Source organism: Phalacrocorax carbo, chromosome Z (genome assembly GCF_963921805.1).
Source record: "Phalacrocorax carbo chromosome Z, bPhaCar2.1, whole genome shotgun sequence".
NCBI lineage: Eukaryota > Metazoa > Chordata > Aves > Suliformes > Phalacrocoracidae > Phalacrocorax > Phalacrocorax carbo.
Window position 1 is genome coordinate 42,897,888 of NC_087548.1, and position 15,611 is coordinate 42,913,498.

The 15,611-nt window shown below is 38.1% G+C and overlaps 1 protein-coding gene across 10 annotated transcripts in view; it reads right to left on the bottom strand.

Moving 5' to 3' along the window:
* Positions 1–266: 266 nt before the first annotated feature.
* LOC104046888 (TLE family member 1, transcriptional corepressor) overlaps positions 267–15,611 on the bottom strand; it is a 76,283-nt gene continuing 60,938 nt past the window's right edge. For all 10 annotated transcript variants that reach the window (XM_064439012.1, XM_064439009.1, XM_064439011.1 and 7 more), the window contains 7 exons: positions 14,995–15,071; positions 6,465–6,714; positions 4,440–4,687; positions 2,346–2,493; positions 1,889–2,039; positions 1,372–1,448; positions 267–1,213 (listed from right to left, as the gene is read on the bottom strand). In XM_064439012.1, coding sequence (XP_064295082.1) covers positions 1,106–1,213; positions 1,372–1,448; positions 1,889–2,039; positions 2,346–2,493; positions 4,440–4,687; positions 6,465–6,714; positions 14,995–15,071 — 1,059 coding nt within the window. In that variant the 3' untranslated portion in view covers positions 267–1,105. The remainder of the gene's footprint in view (positions 1,214–1,371; positions 1,449–1,888; positions 2,040–2,345; positions 2,494–4,439; positions 4,688–6,464; positions 6,715–14,994; positions 15,072–15,611) is intronic.

Consider the following 15,611-nt stretch of genomic DNA (forward strand, 5'->3'; position numbering starts at 1 on the left):
AGACAAGACATTAAGAAGGAAATGGTCATTAACTACCACTTCTCTGTAAAATACGAAGGATGCAACTTATCTAGCTTTATTTAATCATAGACATCCTCTGTTAATGAATAAAGACTCTGATGCACGTAGCTGAAATGTAGTCTCGCATGAATTCTGTTCTGCTGGGGGAGAAAAGTCAATTCTTCTTCTAGAGAAATGACCAAATGAGTTATGATCAGGCACAGATTACTGTATCTACCAATGAACATATATATGGGACATCAGAATAAACTTAAAATAAACTGCACAACTTTATGAAATGTTCAATTTTTATATTTACACTATAATTAGTACAAAATTGCCTTTTAAATTTTCTGTAGCACAAGACAGTATCTACTGGACTTGATACCCTAATTATGTGAAAACAACTACTCTGAAGTACGATAAAGGAATCTAGGAAGAGTTATAAAGAATAAGACACCATTTTCAAACTATACATAGTGTTTGCTTTTGCTTCTAAAAAGGTACTTATATCCCCAAAAGGTTTTTTATTTTAAATAAGCAGGGTGGGCAGGGAGGGGGTGGGGGGGAAGACTGGTTATTGGTACTAAAGCCTTTACTGTAATAAACTAAATATATTTACAATTTATACAAATGTTTGACCTTCAACAAAAATACAAAAACATATCACAAGATGCAAAACCAGGAAACAAGTTCATCTGAGACACCACTGCTCTACACAGGACAGAATGCAACTTGAACTGCAAGGAACAGAAAAGGTATTTATCCCCCATATTCAGGCAATGAGAACAATTTGCATGAGGTCACAAAGAAAGAAAAAAATAAAAGGCTCCAACATTCTTCAGTAGACTTGGCTTTTAAAAACTATGTCAAAAACCTAGGCTACATCTGTCCGTCTTGCCTCTGCGTTCCATTTGGTCCACGTAGCCAATATTTAGTTGCTGGATGTTGCCTTCTATTTTGAAAAATCGGAGTAGTGTCATTTCAAGGTCTCGAACCTCAATACTTTTGTTCCTTTTAAAAAGGCAAAGCCTTTCTACCTTTACAATTAAGAACAATTTTGGCCCAGTTCAACTTCTAAAAGTTATATCCCCATCATTTTTTTTCAGTAGATAACTTCATAGACTGTAGCCTTTTTGTCTCCAGAGCCAGTGACTATGTACTTATCATCCACAGAGATGTCACAGCTAAGCACTGATGAAGATTCTTTGGACTAGAAGAGAAACAGAAATATAATGTATCATTAAAAAAAGTCTGTTACCCTCATCTCAGCATCCCATTTTGGGCAGACCACATAGGTGAAGATATCCGAGTCCACTCTTGGGGCCCTGGGTGTTCTAGTTTTTTCTTTAAAAGCATCATCATCCTCACCTGGAAGATACTGGCTCCATAAGGAGTTCTCCATGCATTAAGAAGGTTATCTTTCCCAGTACTCACAAACCATTTACCTAGAATAAAAAAACAGGAGGACTATGAAAACATAGCAAACTGCCATCTGACAGATTTTGGGTTTTGAACTCATACCTATGGAATCTGTTAACTAATTACTATTATAAAAGTTCTCACCACTAATCAACATAGTATTTTGCATACAATCAATGTGGACACTCATGCTTTTGCAGAGTCTTACATACTAGGAAATCCTTAGACTCTAAGTAGAAATAGCTTTTTTACACACAACCCAATCCTCACAGCAGCCTTTAGAAAAATGAATAGTTGTTTGTAGATAAGTACATTTGAATCCATAAAGCAGAGATTTATTCATAACTTCAAAAACTGAGACACTAAGTAAATTTTGATTGTCAAATAAGCTATGGCTACACAATAACTAATCAGCAAAGCATGAACTAGAGACCTGACCTCCAGTTCTGTGTTTAGGACAACTTACCACAGTAAGCAAACTTGAGCGACAATACACAACTCTCATGAAGGTGCAGTTGATATTTGTCTGGTTTATTTACATGTAGCACTTCTACATTGCTGCTCTCCATTCCCACAGCTAGCCATTCACCAGTAGGACAGTAACCAAGGGAAAATATCTGAAAATTAAACCACATTTACACTTTTTGTTTTTCCCTACAGATATACTTTTTCTTTTTTATTACAGGGGATAAATTAATTGGGAAAGGCAGAGACAGAGAAGGGCCCAATAAAATTCACATAGTTCAATAGCAAGACTGCTGTTCAACATTCTGTTCTGGAAGCTAAACATACAAAAGCTCCAAAACATTGTGTTGTGAGACGCAACAATCTACCAGTTGCACTGGGCTCAATCTCAGCTTTCATCCTGAATGTTTCCCTCCCACCGTACCCCTCCTCACCAAGCTGCACAAAAATCCAGTTACCTGTGATGTGAAGTCATGCTGCTGTAGCTGTCTCCCCTCTCTCAAGTCCCAGGATCTGACAGTGTTATCCAAACCTCCTGTCCAGAGCTTGGTACCATCATTAGAAATGTCAATACAGCTGGCTCCATCTGTGTGGCCCTGGAATTGCCTGATAAAACAAACCAGATTGAATAATGATTTCCTGCCAGAGCTCAAGGTAAACACTGTTGTGGTATTAGTGTTGGACTCTGTCTGTGTCATCTCTTCTGTCTGCTGATGGACAAAAATCAGCCCCTCCTTCTTACTGAGCATGAAATACAACAGTATTACAAAAACATTTTCCAGGTGCTAGAGAAATGAATTGCATCAGGGCTAGCTGAACAAAGTCAAGTATTTCCTATCAGCTTTTGAAAAGCAAAAAAAAAACAAACTGTGGGAACACTGAAGTACAGTAGCTATGGATAAGTGCACTAAGGACAACTCAGATTAAAACAACTGCTGAGGGAAAAAAACTCCTCCAGTTTCAGAAAACAGCTTCTGTATTTTATTTTGGCTGCAAGTCAAGATGATAAAAAATGAGCAGAGATATTAACAGGAAGGGATCCAGACAGAGATCCAGATAGTTAAACACAAGCATTGATGAGTCAGCAAAGTTGCATTCTCTGTGGCAGGAGATCACAAAAATCTAAACAGTGCAGTGTTTTAAAATCTTCTCATTAGTAATTCTCAGCTTTCAGCAACCAGAAGGTCATCTCAAGTTTTCCTTAATCCTTTGGCAAAAGCCTTCTGAGGCTCCTACATTTTTCATCAGCATTTAGCTTTAGGGACATACTATGCCTCAATGTGAGAGGTGGAGGGCGGGGAGGGAAACACAACTAGCTTGGGAATGAAGGGTATGAATCACGAAGAGCTGCCACAGAAAGGTCACGCGGCACATTTTGTTTTGTAGCTCTGGTCTCAAAATTCTACGTGTTATCAATTAACAAGATCAGCCAGCAGGTGGTGGGAACACCTACAGCAAACACTCAAAAGGCAAGAGAGTCATAGGTGGAGAGAGTGCACAGAGACTAAGCATGCATAGGGCAAACTGAAGATTTTATATAACTAAAATCTTTGTTGACCTAGATGTTAAACAGAAAGTAAAATTTGCATGCACATTAATACAGCACTCTGCACATAAATTCAGGCTAATTTTTGATATACAAGGAATTTAACTGAAACATAGCAGACTAAGCAGATTCTTCAGTGTTTGTATTTGGAACTTTTAAAATATCATGGCCTTTCCCAGATTAGGCTCTCTTCTCACAAAATCGCACGTCACCACTACTTTAGTAAGCATAAACCAAAATTTATCTTCTAGTAAACCATACAGCTAGCTACTAAGTGCCATTTCACGCATGGCACTATTTTTCTTTCTCTGTCATAGAACTAATGATGAATATTGCCCTGCCAGTCACTTTAATCTTCTACTAGTATATTCATTAATCAAAGGACAAACAAAAGATTTCTGAAGTAATTTACATGGCAATCCATTCATTATACTCTTTGCAACCCATTCTAAAAGTTTGAGATCAAATTCCCCAAAAAAACTCAAATATCTTTCTCTCATGAATGACCAAACATCAGTCCTTTATGCTTTCCTCAAGAACTGAGGGGATCCACACTTTCAGCCACTTTTATAAGATTGATTTTATTACTTACCACTACTAAGAACTGAAAATTCTCTTCATTACTTAACAAGGCTTAAGATAAAGGAAAAGAACAAACCTCAAACATTCCCTAAGAGGTATGTGAGTCTACATCAATCACAAACCAGCAGAAACACTGCTTGTAGAAACCTGCAGACAAATCCCAACTAACCGAAACCAAAAGGAACTTTTATACTGCCTGCAGTAGGTTACAGACCAACCTTTTAAGCCCTGAAAGTGCATCTTCCAATACTAGGATGAAGCTACCAAAACTAGTTTCTGCCCAACTCGGGTGCAAACTACATTCTTTGGATAAGAAATACTATTTACTTTGGTGTCATGAACCACTGCTCAGGGAGATAAGTACTTATGTAGCTGTCCAAAGAGTAACTCTATTGAAGTTTTCTGTAAACAAGTAATGACTCACCTGACCAACGTCTGATTGTGCAGATCCCACACTGCAATGTTCCCATCACTACAGCAGGAAAAGCACACCTTGGAATCAGGGCTGATAGCCAGAGCATAGCAGGCAGGGGCTGAGGATGTCAGCTCTGCTTTTATACGAGGAGTTGGTGCTGCCAGGTCCCATATGGATAGTGTGCTGGCTTCCCCGCCAACTATTAGGGTGCATCCATCAGGCAGCAATTTACAAGAGCGGATGTAGTTATCTCTGTTCTGTACAACACAAATCACTTCCATGTTAATACATGCCTGCCAATAATGACCACTAATATGATTCTCACTGCATCCAAGTTTTAAACAGCATGCTATTTTTCCCATTACTGAAATACTGAAGAGGAACCAGCAGATCCTAAAAGGTTTCAAACACCTACTTCTCATCACTAACCAGAGACTGCAGCTGCAGAAATTAAACTGCAGGCTCCTGTTGCCACAGTCTACTCTGTTTTAAACCTGACGAATGGCAAGCCTTCCATCTCATTACACAAAACCAGAACCAAAGTAAGTTTGCATTTCTGCAAGTACATTCAATCAGCTATGGTCACCAAAAATAAAAATACTGAAGCAAGTGACCTTTCATTTGACATTTAGGTAAACTTATATGAAAATGCAGGTCAAGCCTCATGACTTTCAGGTTTTAGAGTTTTCTTTCAAAAACTATTTTGCATTCAGCATTTTTAAGTTAAAATATTAAGTATTCCCATACTGGTCCTGGATTTATGTTGGTCCTTTGTTGTTCAACATGATTCTTATCATACTTATATTATTATTAGTTTCACATTTGTGATACTATTGCTGACTGAGAGGTACTACAGGGGATTTAGAGGTGGAAAACATTTCAACCTTCTTTTCTTACAAGCTTGACTCTTAAGTGTATTGGATATCCATTTCTCCGTAACAGCTGCCAAATTAACATCATAAGCCTCGATTTCCTAAAGAACTGTTAAGATCTGTAGCTCAAAACATACAAAAAAAACCCACTGCAAGAAGTAGTCAACAGAATTCCTACTACTACTTTTTTATTTATTTATTTATTCATAGAAAAGGAACAGTACACAATAGTGCAGTGGAAACGTTGGCTTAGTTAGTCAGCCATTACTGGTCCATAACTAAAATGAAGGCAGCTAGGATTGTGTGTCCAGGCACATAACTGCCACAGAGCAGAATACATATTCAGCCATACTTTTGCTACTACACAACTAACATAAGGGTAGCAGCAAATGAAGGGTAAAGGCTGGAAAAACCAAACCAAAACCCCACCACATTTAGTTGGATCAACATTGAAGCTAGAATTATTTTCATTCAGAATATATGTACTGTGCTTTACAACATCAAGTCTTCTCAGTTAACATTTCACAAACATCTATACTGCTTCCAATATGAGGATCACCTTTTACTGAGCTGTTAACTTTTTTGGGTTAGCTTTTCAGCTATCTCTAACTACCGTACCCAGTCCCTTTTGTATCCTGCAGATGTGAAAACAATGAACCAAAATATAACTTGTGGATCACCAAAAAACATATAGCGAGACTTAAAGTGACCTTGGTACCATGCCACATTATTTCAGTATATTTCTTACAAAAAAAAAATTGTCACTCCAGGTGTAAGTAAAACATCTAGCAAGGTTCTCTGCAGCCCCGCACAAGCAGGCTGCATTCCATTTAAACTTATGCACAAAAATCATCAGCATGACTAGAGGGGAAAAGAACGAAAAAAAAGGAGAGAGAGAAAAAATGAGGTACACTCTCTTCTGAGAAATCTTATCTAATCTGTTATTTGACCCTTAGTGCTGATAAGTATCCCTGAACTAACCAGTGCTCTTTCTCTGAAACTCCACCTGTTATGTGTTAAAGACAGCTCAATACATAAAGCAAGAAACAGAACTGCCTACTATTTCCTTGTAATATGAACAAAATCCAGAAAAGGACAGCTATTTCCTTATCGAGTCTCCAAGGAGAAGCCGTCCCTTGTGCACAACTTCCAGTTCACCTACCAGACAGTCCAGCTGAGAGACGGGGCTTTTGTTGCCAGGCTGGCTGATGTCCCAGACTTTGACACACCCCTTCCCACCTGTGTACACGTGTCTGGTGGGGTTGCTGATGGTAACTGCACACACAACTTCCCCGTGGTTCAGAGTGTTGATCTGGCGGGCATGGCGAGGGATTCCTGGACCGATGAGGGCATCAGGAGGGAAAGGAACCGGCTGCATCTGACCATCTGCAGTTACGTGAAAGGAGTAGGCTCTTTTGGGGAAAGGAAAGAAGAAAAAAAAACCCAAAAACCAGCCAGTTACAGTGCTATAACACAAGAATAACAGTGTATATTTAAAACTTTTTCTTTGCCAATCTTTTTCTCATTAAAATCAGACCTACAGTGTTAAGTAATAGAGGCACATGAAACCTCAGAGAGAGACAAGGATTCACAATAGGTATCTTCAGCTTGCCTCACCTAAAGAATTCACGCAGTGGGGAAGCATGTTAAATTCTACCCTTAAATCTACAGACCAAGGCCATGGCTGCTAACCCTCAGCCACCTGGATAACCAAAGGACTTTTCAGCCCCTGGTTTCTAGACAGCAGTTCCAAGTCTCAGCACGACAAATCCTGCAGCAGCAATCCTTCGCCAGGCACTACTCATTCAGCCTTCTTCCATGAGGCTTGCACCTGTTGCCTTGCAGTAGCACTAGCCAAAGTTCAACTTTATGATCTGCACGAGCTGTGTTCACATGCCTCTCTTTACAGCTAGTAACTAGTGCTTTAAACAGAAAACAGAAAAATACAGCATGGCTGCACAGACCTTTCATCAGTAAGTTGATACCATCATCTCATAATTATGTTTTCTTAAGTATGTATTTTGGAAAAGCTGAATGGCTCAGTTTCCCAGGTAGTTTTGGCACTTCTGTAAGACATTTTATTTGTATTCAGTGCATGATTTCAAGGAGGATTTCATGTGGAAGTGAATCCCACCACTGAATAAAATACTTCTCCTTGGGGAAAGTACACAAAATTATTTCTTCACCTTCACTGTAATGTTTAAAGGCAACTTTACTCAACGACCAGGGCACAAATAGCAGCTAATAAAGGTTTCAGGTACCGGGGGATTTGTTTCTTTGTTTTAAATAATAATGAAAATACTACTGCAAAAGGCTGCTTTTTGTTATACTGGTGAGCTCCTTTTTTGCTTCTTCTGTTTTAAGCATATTCATAGCTCACGTTTTTGATATTGCTGTTTAATGTAGCAGCATTCTTTAGGAGGCCAAAGTGGATAATAAATTGTGAGATATGAATATCTTTTTTTAAACTAATAAGCTACCATCTCCCTAGTGATACTTTTACTTTTCTAATATATTCTTGTGTTCAGAATTATCCTTTCTTTCCAAATGTATCTTCTTCCTCAGAAATCTTCAGTCACTGTAGCTCAATTATTAGTATTGCATCCATCTTCCAAGGACTCAGCAACAGATAATTCAATTTAATCTTCTGTTCTGAGTTCTGAGCTAGTATTTTCAAAGTATTTTATTGTATGTTTCCAAGTATTTCACAGTTTGAGAGGAAGGAACAAGCAATATGCCTGGATCTGTAACAGCCATCACAAAGCAACTGACTATGCCCAGGAGCAGATCAGAAGGAAAAAAAAAATAATATGTGGAGAGGTGAAAGAACTCTACAGTTCTTTCATATGAATGGTAACAGTGGAAACAGTCACCCCATGCAATCTCAGTTTTCTCAAAAGAGAAGGGTAAAAACTGGTTAACAGTAACTGCTATTAAACAACGAAGAAATTAATAGTGCATATACATGCAATCCTGTACCTCTTCCATGTTTCACAGTTGAACATGTGAGTTGAAAATCTGCTCAGAGAATACACAGAAATGGAGGACAAGCAAGCGTAGAAGATGACAAAATCTTTTTTGTCATGGAATGTCAGGAACAGGAGATGCAAGATAAGAAAGGAAGTGCAAAGTTTACTCCCTTACGTGTATACAAGATGCACTGTATATCAAATTTATTTCTTCCTATAGGGCCCTTTCTCTTTTTTTGCATGAAGAAGTATAGCAATGATAAAAGCTTAACTAGAAATTTGTATCATTTCTGTGAAGAGCAGTAGACACAGCACTGTCCCAAAGCAGTTATTCACTGAACAGATGAGACACAGGACGGGAGAGGAAGCAGAAGAAGAGTGCCAACAAGACTGCTCGAGGCTGAACAACTGCTCAGGTTCAGGTACAGAATCCAACTAAAGAGTCATAGCACTTAAGAGGGTGAAAAGCTGGGCCCCATCCTGGGCTGCAGATCAAAGTCAGTTGCAGAATATTTGTTAGCACTAAAAGTACACAGAACTGTACAACTTTGAAGTCTCAGCCTGCCCTTGCTTTTATCATGGACAGAAGAAAAACAATTAAGCAAGTATTAAGCAATTTTTTCCAGCATGTTTAAGATGAATAATCCACTTGCACATTAATATGTTTTTTAATAGAATGTTACAACATAAATGCTTTGTTCAATTCAAAATAAAAATAATTGGTGTTTTCAATGCTTCTATGCATACACACAGCTTCTCAGTTCTTGCTGAGATGGGCTGGAGGAAGACAACAGGAACGTTTTTCAAGTGCTTCATGCATCCTGTAGAATTACAATTACTATTCTGCTCTGAAACACCAGAAACTTACTTTTAATTATGTAGAATTTTACTAGTATGCCCATGTGTAAAGTGCAGTTATAAAAGTAGCCTCTCTTTTATCATCATGAGCAGGTATTTGCTTCCAAGACTGGCTGGTCACAACTCAAGATGACTGAGATTGAGGGCCTAACAAACAGACCAGCAATACTTGCTTACAAGCCAAGACAGCTTTTTCTACAGTCAAAGTTACCAGCAACCCACTGTGTAAAGGAATGGCTGCACATTGCCAGATCCCTCTGCCTCTACCAAGACAAGCACACAAAAAAGTAAACGTTCCTGACTGCTTGAAGATGTGTGGCACGTCATGCTAACATCACCACTGTCAGCATACTTATGTGGTCTAGTGTCTTGTATCTACTAGGTATTATGGTATAACTTTTCATTACACACACTTTACATTGAAAAAGCTTGCATCATTTGCAAGAGTGGCACTCCCTAGACGAGGACAGCTTTTGTCTCCAGGAGAACACAGTACTGGAGATAGCAGTGCAAACAACTACTTGCAGCTCAGTCACTGCTCTCATTGGCTACCTCTCCATCAGGTCACCATGACAGAGGGCCTACTCTGCTACTTCTGGGGAGGACTGTACTTCCAGTGCTACACCTACAAAGTTGTAGGTGTACTTACATACAATTAAGAAATTACTCCAATTTTTAATGCACTAGATATATTCACAGGTCTGAATTCTCAAAACTGACAAGCAGTTTGGTTGTCCAACCTTAAAAGTGTTAATAGTAAAATTTGGTAAATTCTTGAGTTTTGTAAAGCTCAGGGTATTTCTCGTCAGGGACCCCTTGGCCACCCATCTTTCTCCTCAACACATTACTACTGACATCCAAATTCCATAACAATGCAAAAATATAATGTGCGTTTTTGTCCTTCTACGATGATCTTTTAGAACTGACAGTGTACGCCAGAAGCTGCTGTTCACCTTCATGATGATCATGGATTTCTGTCTCACTCACGGATTTCTGTCTCTATGAAATGACTGGGTTCCATGATTATTCATCTTTGGTCAAATGACTATAGGATTAAGACAGCCCTTCCTCATGCTGGGCTAACAACCACAGCAAAAAAAGAAAAAGTTCTTCTACAATGCAATTACAATTTAAGATAAAACAAGTTAAGTACCTATCAATTAATATGTAAATATACACTTGTAATTAATTGTATATTATGAAAAGAACAGTTACAAGACAAACTTGCATGAATTTTATTTAGGAAAGTTCTGAAAAACAGTATATAGTCACTTATTATTATATTCTTTCTGAATAACAGAAATAGTCTTCTGATCTATTGCATCCAAAGACTTCTCATCTGTGTCAAAGCAGCACTGCAAACCTGCAGAGTTCCTATACATTACAACATAGTAGGTGATACTAATACAACGCAGTTTCTCAGCTTGAATCTTGTAATTATGGCCCTCCCGTTTTTAAATAAATTTCATATAAGTATATAATAACTAAGTATGATCTGACATGCTGAGGAGAGTTCAGAATAATTCACTGCTCAAGAACACAGCCAACTACTCTAAGTAATCAGACTGATACAATGTATACAATTCCTGCCTACTTAAAGTACCATGCCTTTGATAAAAAAAGCTTCCACTTCATCCCTCCAATTCAAATAGATTTCCTTAACCAACACAAAAATACCCCAGCTGCAAAACACAAAAGCAGACAGTTCCTGCTATTGATGAGTTCATTTTACTTTCACCTCTTCTTTGTACTCCAGCTTATTTTCAGTTGTAGTTATCACAACAAACAGTGAATATCTGAGTATCATGTTTCATGTATAGGACAAAATGCCAAGAATTAAGGATAAAGGTATTTGTGCAGAAATAACAAAAGCTTTAACTTCATACATGTCATCAAATAATTCTATCCAGAGATACAAGGGGGGGGGGGAACCAACCTGTTATTCTAGAATATAATAAAATTAGCCTTCCTTTAAGATATTCCTCATTGTACATTCACTGAGCAAGTGTGAAGATCAGGAGAATTGATATCTTTTTAAACTTTTGCCTTGAGCAATTCCAGAACAGTATACTATTCCTTTCCAAAAACACAAAGTCGGCTTATAACTAGAAGTTGAAAGAGATAACATTTACCACATGAAATTTCCCTTTTCTATTAAAATGAGAAACGTGTTTAACAGTGTGTGCTTCAATTAAAACCACATTTGACAAAAACACTGAGAAATACATGTGTCTTCAGTGCTACCATTAATTCATGAATTTAGACACCAGGGAAGCAATACTGTGGACAAATCACCACTGAGCTTGAAAATCTTGTGCACAATCCGAATATTAGAAGGTGTGATTCACATCAAGGAGGAATCCACAAGAATATTAGTTTAGCAGCTATAGAAGATGAAAAGCTAAATAAGTACCTTGTTGTTAGAAAGGTTATGCAAAGCAAAAAAACATGATTACAACAACACACCAAGAACTTACATACTTAAATGTATCAGAACAACACAGTACAAGACTCAGACACCACATGTCCATGTCCAAAACTAGTATTGATTTCCCACCCCCAACCTAAGACAAAGATAATTACTGATTAAGTGACACTCAAGGCAATCTGGAAGGGAAAAACACCACCCCACCCCTCTCCCCCAAAAAAAACCTCCAAAACCAGAAAAGCTGTTAAGAAAAGAATAATCTACTGATCGGAATCAACTCTGAAACCAAGAACAGGAACACTTATTTTATGCACATTCATACACACACATAGATATCAAGTCCTTGTCCATAAAATAAATTGCCGAACTACAAACAGCTAAAGAGAGAAAACAACTAATATGATATCACATGTGTGTACATCAAAATATTAATGTGAAAAACCTTAGAAGCCTCATAGGAAATAATTAAAAGTAGTCCCACAACCTGCTACCAAATGCAAAGACTAGCTCATTCATGTCATTAAGAAATTGCTAAAGGCACTGACTTTCTAGATAGCTACCCAGTTTCCCAAGTACGTCTGTACCACTGCTAACAAGGTTAGACTCTGCAAAGAGCAAAACTTAAAGATTCACATTCAGGAACATAAAGAGATGGTAATAAAGACTTAGTTTAGTCAAGTTACAAAATAAGGCAAGCAAAAGACAAGCTTTCTGGACAACAGTCCCTTGATAAAAGCAGATAGACAAGTAGGACTGGGTTTGTAAGAGGCTACTAAATTTTCTAACAAGCTAGCATTAACAGGTCTCAGAATACACAGGGGTTAAAGAAAACTGGGTGCTATCAGAAAAGTCATTCGTTTGGAAAGAAAGGAACTTCATTTTCTCTTAGAAACAGGGCTGGGTGAAAAAACCAGTCCCAGCATAACCTTTAATAAAAATGCACAGCCATGAGCATACACATACGGCTGAGGATTCAATAGTTCGGTCTGAAAATTCTCTATACCACTTACAAGACTCAGACTAAAACTCCACCTCTCATTCAGTGTGGCACCTTAATTGCACTTCAGGAAAAGGCAGATTTTGAAAACAAACCAGGAGTAATCCACTAGCTTGTGTGATTATATAACCCATGAACTTTCTACAGAAAACATAGGAAATTTGCCTAATACAGGCAAGAGATAGGCAAAGATGCTACAGGTAGCAAGATGGCATCTAGCTAGCTGTACCCAAGACTAAAACAAGACATCATTCTGAAGCTGTCAATGGAAAGATAACAGATCAATTTATGGAATTTTAGGTTTGCCTTACATACAATAAGAATAAGCAAAGGAGTCACTTTAGAGGAAATTACTGACTCAGTCCAAGTAACACCACCATAAAAAACAGTACAGAAAACATCAAACCAAGTGGAGAGTAGGGAGTATGTATCAAAATAGGCAATCTATGAAGGAGTGCGCATAAAGTGCTGAAAACACCAAATAAAAATATTTTTAAAGAACCGCAAAACCACACAGACTTTAATTTAGCTATGAAATACCAGGATATAAAGTATAGCAGTGCATATATGCACTGCTTTTGTGCCCCAATTAGTCTAAAAACTAGAACTCAGCCGCAGAAAATTTCTCACTGAACAAAACCAGGTTTTCATACCTTATAATATAAAGTATTGCCAGGCATTACTGATGGAATGTCATTAAAAGCTTAAGAATATACTTCTTTAAAAGTAAAAACTTACAGCCACTGGATTATTTTATCTCTGAAAATATTTTCTTTAAGTATGCCAAATTCTACTTAAGTCGGCAAGAATGAGTCTGACCCTTAATAAAAGAATGTTTTAAGAACAAAGCCTGTTCCTTACTGTACTAAATTTAAATACACTACCATCTGATACGTAACACCAATTCACTGAGCCCTCACTTCAGTAATCCTGTCAACATACCACCAACTTTTCTTTAAGTAAATCAAAGATTTAACAGGTTTCTCACACTGCCAATAGACAGCTAAGTCTGTCTCAGAAGCATGGTGGATAACAACAAACAAACATTCAGGACAGGTTACCTTATCTAAGCCTACTGCTTCCCTACTGTTATAGAACAACAGTAGAAGAAAATACTCACTTTTCTGCCTGTACTCTGGTGTACTTTTAAGGACATTTGCATGACTGACATGACAATGTACCACCAGCTATTAACTGGAGTTCAAAATGAAGGCAAACAGAAATGTGTATATGTAACTTTCACCACAGTGTGTCTTCTAACTTAGACAGTATCCTAAAAGTAACAGTTTCTGAATTTTTCCTGAAGCTGCAAAAGGAAAAATTAAACCATGATAGAGCGGTCAAGACGACAGTATGTAACAAGAACACTCAGCATAGAACTGTGAAGTGTTAAATGAGTCTCGAAATTGTGTTATGTACCTAGAGACAAACTACTCTAACTGCAACTTTCTGCTGAAAGGGAAGACAGAACTGAACGCCAAGTGCGAAGGGACAAAGAACAGGTTCTAACAGAGTGCTGAAAAACCTGTTAAATTCTCTCTGCCCCACTCTCTACAAGAAAACAGACTCGTCAAATTTGCAGCTTATGGTCTGTTTGTACCTGCACAGACTAGTTGTCCAGAAATACTTAAAAAGTAATCGCTTTTTTTTTTCAGAGGTCATACGTGTTCAGTACTCTACTGCACATGGATAAGCTCGGTGTCAACAGTCTACCAAAGCTAAATTACTGAAAAATTTGATATATCCTGTTTTGGTGATTTTATTTTATTGTAACATCAATAAGCCACAGCATCACAGAAATATTTTATTTAACCACCTCTTCATCAATAATTAAAATTTTCAAATAAAAAGAACATATTCTGGAAGTTATCCTACATCTGTGTACCACCTGCTGCACAACTGCTTCATCATCCTTTTGCTTTCCAGCTGCACACTTACACAAATGTTTTAAAGAGCTTGCTCCATTACACAAGGTGTGCATCAGTTGCTAAAATAACTGCTTCAGAAAACCACTGTGATAACAGTTGCAGACTCGCATGCCTGATAAAACAGGTGACAGACAAGGAGTCTGCAAGTTCACACTATGCACTTATGCTCAGTATAGTACTAAGTTTAGTTTCAATATGTTTTTATCTTACACGCTTTACCACTCCCAGTCTGTAGTCCTCTTAACTTCCCCTGGAAAGGAGGAAATAAAAAAACCCCTTGAAGTATACATGCAACAGCTTTTTCTTGGAAAAGGGTATATGCACACCTGTTTTGGGACATGACAACTACCATTTGAGAGTTTATATACTACACCTCTTACCGACAGAAGTCTAAAACAATCTCTTGGGAACAACCAGACACTACCTGCTTTGGAATTCTTGTTGACTCACACAAGATAACTTTATTCTCTCTAGATATTGCAGATGTTATAAAAATGGTAAAAGTTACTTACGGTTTTCCCCCAGGAATCCCTGCTAGATTTGGAGGGATTCCAGGTACTCTCATGTGAGGAGGAGGATCAAACCCAACCTGACAATGAAAAATGAATGTCACACTCAGTTTCTCATTCAGCAAGCCCCTTTTCTTCACCCCCAAAATATCACGCATTTAAGAAAAATGTGACTTTTACCCACAGTATTAGATAAGTGCATGTCCCCTCCCAGCAGGGCCAAAACAAGATGTTATCTCTGGGCATGCTTCTGCTGAAAGTATTCATATGCGAATAGAAAACCAATCATGTATATAATACATTCACACCACTGAGCATAACACAAATACTCCCGTGTTAGCACAGAGCTAGCCCTGGAATTAGAGTCCATGGTGTGTCGGCATGTAGCCCTGTAGGCGCTCTTTAGCTCTGCGACAGGGAGTGCGTACCCATGCAGGCACAGCGCAGTGCTGCAAAGCAGCTTCAAGCCCCAGCATGGCTCCACACTGCATTGTGTGGGAACATCAGCTGAGAGATCTCTCACAGAGGCATGCTGCGGGGTGCATACAGATTTGTCTACAGCTTAAATATAATATGCTCTCTTTACATACTGCAATTCCACTAAACTTTTATATCCTGAA